At 54.1% G+C, this 7,750-nt stretch overlaps 1 protein-coding gene across 1 annotated transcript; it reads right to left on the bottom strand.

Annotated features, from left to right (window-relative positions):
• Nucleotides 1–6,379: 6,379 nt before the first annotated feature.
• ARL4C (ARF like GTPase 4C) lies at nt 6,380–7,517 on the bottom strand. Its single transcript, XM_074828324.1, has one exon. The coding sequence runs from the start codon at nt 7,382–7,384 to the stop codon at nt 6,806–6,808; it is 579 nt and encodes a 192-aa protein (XP_074684425.1). The 5' UTR covers nt 7,385–7,517; the 3' UTR covers nt 6,380–6,805.
• Nucleotides 7,518–7,750: the final 233 nt, after the last annotated feature.

Below are 7,750 nucleotides of genomic sequence, written 5' to 3' on the forward strand. Positions count from 1 at the left end.
GTGCCCGGACCTGCAGCAATCTCCCCCCACGCAAGCACCATTCAACCCCTTTCCCCATCATGTAAGGGACAATCCTGCAGGTTTAACATCTTTAGTATGGGGATCTGAGTATCACACCACCACCACCAATTTATTTTTTTAGCCTTGGGAGCAAGAAAAATGCTGGCAACCTTCTTCTACACCTGTGGAAAAGAAGCCTGGGGGCATCTGATGTGATGTGACCAGAGTGAGGCAGGAGTCAGTGGCAGAGACTGAAAAACTGCATCAAGACCCAGCTTTGTGTCCTGCTCTCTTTCTGGCAGCAAAATACAGACTTGAAAGCAATGCCAGGTGGGATCAGGAGCTTCAGGTGTGCCTGTCTTCTCAGACACCAACTTTTGGGAATGCTCCAGCCCCAGCACCGGGGAATCACAAGAAACTTTGTAAGTTGACAGTAGCTCACTCCAGCTGCAGAATTTAGGTACCATTGGGCCAAAGTAATAAAAATATTAATAAATAATATTAGTAAATAATAATAATAAAATCTGTATGTTGATGAAGAGCTGGGTGAGATGATCCAGTGTCTGCAAGCACACTGTCATCCCTCTCCCCCATGGCCATGGGCTCAGCAGCACTTCTCACAAACTCCCCTTGTGTTGCAGCATTTTTGCAAGCCCTAAGATGTCATTAGTCAAGGCTGTCAGGGAGGGAGGACGAGGGGGTCATTAGGCACGTGGGATTATTTCTGGTCCCCTGTTGGCTGGGTATAGCTCCAGCACGAACACCTGGGAGATTTATAGGCTTCATAACTCACCTTCCACCAGTATTATAATGTAGCTGCTGGAGAGTTGCTCTTTTTTTGTAAGCTTTCCTCCCTTAAATCTCACTCAAATGTCTGAGGGAAGCAAACACAAGCTAAGCTGAAATAAACAGAATGGTTTATTAGAACAAATACTCCCAGGCTGGGCTCTGCATATTCCCTAGTCATCATGAACTATCCTCAATATGAATATGCTTGTGCTGAAATGTCTCAATTTTGCTCTACTAGGCAAGCACTGCCTTTGTTTTGCATGATATGTGTGTGAAGTGCCCAGTGTCCTGCAGACATGACTCACAGCAGTGGCCTTTTGCTGCTCAGACAAAAAGTGCATGAGATTTGGGGTAATTCATGCTGAAGCTCTAGGATGGAGCTGACTGAATGAAAACAAAGCAAATGGGGTCCAAGTTTAAACCAGCGTGGGATTTTTTTTTTTCTTCTTCTTCTTGTAATGGCCATCCTCATCCCACCCAAACTTTGACCAAAAGTACCTTGTGCTGTGCAAAGAAATAGCTCTCTTTGCATTACACCATGCTTCAAGGATTCAGGCCCTATGAATTGCATTAACCAAGGTGATCCTTTTAAAGATACTTGCTTGGGAGACAAATCCCATTTGAAATAAAACAGAGGGATTTAGCTTAACAGGGTAAACCAGGGAAAGAGGAAGAAGGACCTGTGTAGCTGAGACACCAAGAGGCAAGGCAGAGGAGAACCTGCAGAAGAGGGGCCGTGGAGCTCTTGGGGTGAAGGAGACATCATGAAGCTATGTGCTTGAAAACGTGGGACAAGCTAAGCCGTTGGAGGGGTGTTTGAAGCACCCTTGTCCATGACAGCAAGTGGAGATTGCTCAGCAGCCCACCCTTGGTGGCCTTCAGAGAAGGTATGTCAGGGACCTGCAGAGAAGCAGCAGGGAGCACGCTGGTAGCCCATCTCTGCTTTTTTCTGTCCCCACCCCATCTCCTGCTGCTCCCAGCTGAACCCCAGCCTTGGTCCACTCTCTTCTTGCCTCTTCTGACATTTGAAAGGTTGCAGGTCCTTCCTCACCTGCTCCTAGTCCATGCTTGTGGGAGATCTGATGCAGCTGACAGTCCAACTGCTTCCTCACTGCTTTTTGTCCCGGCTGGTCCCATGCAGGTGCAGCATCCCTGGGTGCTGCCTGGTGGTCCGGGCTCCACATGCCACAAGGGTTCCCAAACATTGGGCTGGGGACCACAGCTATGGCATCACTCACTGCTTTGCCAAACTGCCTGCACGGGGAGATGGCATGGCAGCATAAAGCACAGCCAGCACGCTGCTCCAGGGCACTGCAAGGTCAGTAAGCTCCTTGTGCAACGTTTTCATGACAACTGGACTAAAGACGCAAAAACCCCTGCTGACAAAAGCACTCGCTGGCCAGGAGCAGAGGCTGTGTGGCCTGAAGGAGGACGTCTGTCCTTGCAGCTTGAGGCACAAGGAGATTTGCTTGCAAGAAGACACACTATCTCCCGCCCCTTCCTGAAAGCCAGAGGCTTTGGCAGTAAAATAAACTGAGACATCCCAGCTTAGCCCCCCCCCGCCCCTGCTCACAGGGCTGGGGGGTAGATCCAGTTGCAGTCACACACACACCAAGTCACAGCCTCTCAAAACCTACAGCCTAAACCCTTCTGGTGGTTTCTCTTCCTCCATCACGGGGACAGGGATGGTTCCCCCCATTAAACCAGGAGTGGAAAAGCCCCCCCAGCTCCATGCAGGACACAGCAGATCACCCTTTATGCCCAAGGGACTCAAGTCCGGGCTCTCTGGGGCAGAGATACAGGGACATGCTGACAGTGTGCACAACTCCATGCCAGCAGGAAAATCCCCATATAAATCGGGTCCCGCCAGGTAGGATCGGTGAGGACAAGTTCCTTCACTCCAAGGAGGGTGCAGGCGCTGCAGCATCTGCTCCCGGGCTTTCAGATCCATGAAATGCAGGCCAGGAGAAACGTATGATATCCCATGTGCTGCCTGGAAAATGGGGCCAGAGGCGCAAAGGGAAGCGATGGTCAGAAGCACCTTCAGGAGCATTGGACCGGACCACGCTGCCCACCGCGCCGCCCGTGTGGCAGAGAGACAGGGACCCGTCGGCGATGCTCTGTGCGAGGAAGGAGCCCGTGGGGAACTGTCTTTCAGAGGCTCTCCACATGGTCACGAGGCAACTGAGCACTCAGCAACTCAATCCTTGAATGCCACAGATCACCGTCCAACTCAGCTCCAAGGGATTTCTGGGCATGCACCAACAGCCTTGATAGGAGCTCAGTAACCGCAGCACTGGGTAAGCCCTTAGGTTCATTTTGAGGTCCTGCAACCCTCTAGAGCCTCACAGCCCTGACCCTGTGAAGCAGACAGCACATCCTCTCACCCGGGCACATCGCACCCTGGGAACCAGGGGGGCCACCTGGGATGAGGAGAGGCACCTAGCACAAACCTCGAGCAGGACAAGCGCTGATGAGCCCTGCCAAATCGCGCTTGCACAAACTGGGCTCATCACTTCCTTTTCGGCTGTCATGTCATCATTTTAAAAAGAAATAAAAAAGTCATTTACCACGCGGCTCTGGCTCTCCTCTCCGAAATGTCACCCTGTGTTTCCTGTGTCAGCAGCCACCCAGGAGCAGGGGCAGCCTCCAGCGCCGCAGCATCCTGTTCTCAACTGTCCGCCTGGTGCTTTAACCCCTGCAGACCTGGCTCTCTGCCACTGCAACAGCTCGCCTGAGGCCACGCATTTAAAAAAAGCTACACCGAGCAAACCCAAAACTTTCTCCATCCCTCCTCTAAGTGCTGTGCACGGGGCGATCGCCTCCTTCACGTAGATTTAAAATAGAGGTGAGGGAAGAAAATACTCCCACCAAACAGTATTCTCCCCTTTCATGGACAGCAGCAGAGATGCAGAGAAATTAAAGTGTCCTGCAAAGAAGCTCAGATTTCATTAACCGCAAAATTATCGATGTTCCCCACATCCTAGAGGGACAGGCTGCAGAGGGCTGCCATGCGACAGACCTATGCCAGCACGCCACTGGGTGCAGAGTGATCCTGAGCAGGTCACTTCTCCGTCCCCATGCCCACGTCTCCTCTCCCTGGAGAGGCAGGAGCAACCTCCTCCGTAACACGCAACGAGAACCAACTGTAAAATGCAGCATTGGTATTGAGAAATAAGCAGAACACCATTTTCTTTTTTTTTTTTTTTTTTATCAGGCCCTTTCATTGTATAAATAATTTATTTCAGTTCACAGCATTATGTCTGCATCTTTAAAAAAAAAAAAAAAAGAAGAAAAGACAGGAGGAACAGAGACTGATGGACAATGGCAAGGGTAGGACATGGGCAGCAGGATATCCAACACTGATGGGAACACTGCAAAGGTACCTGGGGTAATGAGACTGGTACCTTGTGACAGCTGCTAAAAAAAAAAAAAAAAGTCATTCAAACATTTTTAGAGAAGATGCACAACCTTGCAAAAAGCCTGGCTTGTTTTCAGAGCAACCACCCAGGCAGTTTCCCTTAACTGCTGTTTTGCTGAGGCATCTCTTCTTCTAGCCCACCGTAGGCGACGCACATCTTCACACAGGAAAAAAAAAAAAATCAGTGTACGGTTGTGAAACATCACAGAAATACCACGGAAGCCATTAGCTACTAATTGGAAAAGTCTTTTTAATTATTGCAGAAAGCAGAGTTGGTGGGAACGGCACCTCCACAGCATCCCACCTGGCTCAGCTGGACCTTGAAGCGTGCGCTGCCAGTTCAGCACCCGCTTAAATGCTCCGCCAAAAGCCGTTTCTCCAGGGGGATGCTCAGCTGAGCTGGGTGGAACAAACACCCAGGAAGGACCAAGCTCCGTAAATGCATGCCACCAGGCTTTCCATGCCAGCGTTTGCTAAACCAAGACCTACGTCTCAATAGCAAGGAGGCAAAACCCACAACTAACAGCCTGCACGTGTCATTTTTAAAACCTGATCGCTTTTGAGCTTTGTATTTCTCCTCTAAAATGGGTTGCTCTCCAAAAAAAGGGTTAACGCATGTGGCTTCTGTGGCATCAAAAATAAATAATTTTTTTCTCTCTCTCTCTCTCGACAGCAAGTACCAAAGTGTTGGAGGTGAAGACAAAGCAAAGAAAACCCAAGGAAGCGGGAACAGAGCCACCTGAACTGATGGGACCAGCCCACTCAGCGCACAAGTTGGGACTCGTGGGGAACTCAAATCCCGCAAGAAGAGAAAATACTACTTGGCTGCAACGTTTGTTTCCTAACAAAAAAACCGCTATTTGGAAGGTGCCGTGCTCATCGCTGCAAGGGGAGAATCAACTCCCTGAAACCCGAAGGGCATTTTTCTTTTGTCTGCTTGGTGGTTTCTCCTTGGCTGCTCTGGGAAGGGGTTTTCAAACAGGAAGGCTGGTGTAAAATCACCAGAAAAACCTGCCAGACTGCGTGGCTCAAAACTCAGGGTATTTGGCCCCCGAGGGCTGCCTGTTTCTACTCCGTGGGCAGTGTAGAAAGCCGGGACCCTAGTTTTCTCCCCCAGAGGCTGGGTCCTGGGCCAAAACACAGACAGCAAATGGCTTTTGGTTCCCCAATCCCACCCAGGTACCAAACGTCCACCTGCAGAAGGGCGCAGAGAGCCCCTTGCTGCCAGCAGTAGCGGCGTGGGCTGCCCCTGCTTGCTGAGCACCCAGGGCAGGGTCAGGCCTCGCTACTGCTGGCAGCAAGGGGCTCTCTGCTTCGAATAGGGTTTAAATCTTTATAAAAAACTAACACCCCCCGCTACGTTACCCGCTGCCCCCACGTCTCTTCACACCCTGCCATTTTCCCGGAGCTGCCGAGTCCCTTTCCAGCAGAGATTTTGCAAGCTCTGGCCATCTCAGCGGGCAGCCGTCCATCCATCCTGCCCTGCCATGACCCCCCCAAAACCCCACCTTTAGCAAGCGCTGCCCTGACCTCCTGCACCAGCACGGTGACCAGTACCATGAAGCTTGCCTTTTTTTTTTTTTTTTTTTTTTTTTTTTAAATAACCCCTAGTTCGGATCACCCCAGCTGGAGCAAATTCGCCCCTCGGAGCACGCCTCTGCCTGGGTCATTAAAGACCTGCTGGGGGCTCTGCTTCAGAAGATGACACAATTAAGCCTTTGAAAAGGGGGACTCCTGGACAACCCCCCAACACTTCCAGCAGCGTTCACCCAAAACCCTTGCCTTTCTTTTTTTTTTTTCTCCCTTTAAGCTCAGCACCAGTCAGCAGCTGCTAAGCACCCCCGGCGCCGCAGCCTTACACCCCCTACATCCCCCCCCCCGGCTGAAGGCTGCCTGTCCTTGCTCTGCAACCATCCACCCCCTAAAACACCAGCCTGGGGGAGGGGGTGTGTCCCCTTACTCATCACCCACCACCCCCCCTGCGCTTTCGACACCCCTTCGCACCGACAAACGCGAGGGAGGGATGCGGGCAGGCAGCGGGGCGCAGCTGGAAGCCCCCTCCCCGCTGACCTTGCCGAGCCCGGGCGCTGCCTTCACCCCCCCACCCCCCCCACCCATAGCATCCATCCCTCCCCGCCGCATCCCTGCTACACCCCCCCCACCCCAAAATGCACACGTTAAAGATCCAGAAGCACGCTGGGCTTCTCTCAAATGCACTTCAACAGGGTCCTGCCCTGTTCGCCCCCGGCACACAAAAGGTCGGTGGCCCCGAAGGCCGGCGGGGGTCTGGCCCCGGGGGGCCCCGGGGGGGACGGATCCGGCCCTTGGAGCACGGTGGTCCACGGAAAGGGGCGGGGGGAGAGGGGAGACCCCGGCTCTCGCCCGCAGCCGGGATCTGGGCTTGGCTGGCAGGAGCGGCTTTGTTATCACCACTATTGTCTTTTCATTTGGAAAGGAGGACAAAAAAAAAAAAAAAAAAAAAGGAGGAAAAAAATTAATAATAATAACAATTAAACCAAAAAGAATCGCTTTGGTTCTCTCTCCCCCTCGGTTCCTTTGTCTGCTTCCCCATCCCTGCCCGCCTCTGCGGGGCTTCTACCGCTTCTTCTTCTGCTTGAGGGACTTCCTCCGCTTCAGGATCATCTCGTAGAGCTTGTCCATGCCCTCCGTCAGCCCCTCGCCGATGATGGCGCAGGCGGGCTGGATGTGGTAGGTGGTGGAAGGGGTCAGCTCGTGGAGGGCCAGCTGCTTCTCGATCTCGGCCACCGGCAGGGACTTGGGCAGGTCCTGCTTGTTGGCGATGACCAGCAGCGGGGTGCCCTGGTTCTCGGCGAACTTGGTCACCTTGTGCAGCTCTGTTTTGGCCTCCTCCAGCCGGTCCACGTCCACTGAGTCCACCACGTAGATGATGCCATCGGTGCAGCGGCTGTAGGACTTCCAGAGCGGGCGCAGCTTCTCCTGACCACCCACATCCCAAAAGTGGCAGCTGATGCCTTTGGCCGTCCCGTTGCTCAGCCGGATCTTCTCCGTGTTGAAGCCGATGGTGGGCACGGTGTTGACGAACTCGTTGAACTTCAACCGGTAGAGCACCGTGGTCTTCCCCGCCGAGTCCAGGCCCAGCATGACGATGTGCAGGGACTGGAAGGCGGAGATGTTGGAGGAGATGTTCCCCATGGCCACGGCTCACGCCGCCCTCACAGCCCCGCGCCCATCCCCGCGCCGCCGGCCCGCTGGGGTGAGCCGGGCTGGGCGCGGAGCAGGCAGCGGACGGGCAGGCAGCAGGCAGCGAGCAGGCAGCGCGGCTCCACGCGGCGGCAGCGCGGGGGGACTGCCGGCCACCGCCCCGCCCGGGAGGAGGGGCCGCGCCGCCGCCTTCCGCCGGCTCCCCCCCCCCCCCCCCCCCGCTCCTGCCTGCCCTGCCTGCCCTGCCCGCACCGCCACCTGCCCGCCCTTGCTCCTGCCTGCACCGCCGGAGCTCCATTGCCCGGGGTCAGCCCCGCGGCGGGGGGGTGAGCTCCCCCCGCCTGTGGTTGATGCTTG

Source organism: Strix aluco, chromosome 6 (assembly GCF_031877795.1).
Source record: "Strix aluco isolate bStrAlu1 chromosome 6, bStrAlu1.hap1, whole genome shotgun sequence".
NCBI classification, from domain to species: domain Eukaryota; kingdom Metazoa; phylum Chordata; class Aves; order Strigiformes; family Strigidae; genus Strix; species Strix aluco.

Coding starts and splice junctions, on each gene's coding strand:
- ARL4C (XM_074828324.1), bottom strand. CDS start 7,384: ATGGGGAACATCTCCTCCAACATCTCCGCCTTCCAGTCCCTGCACATC.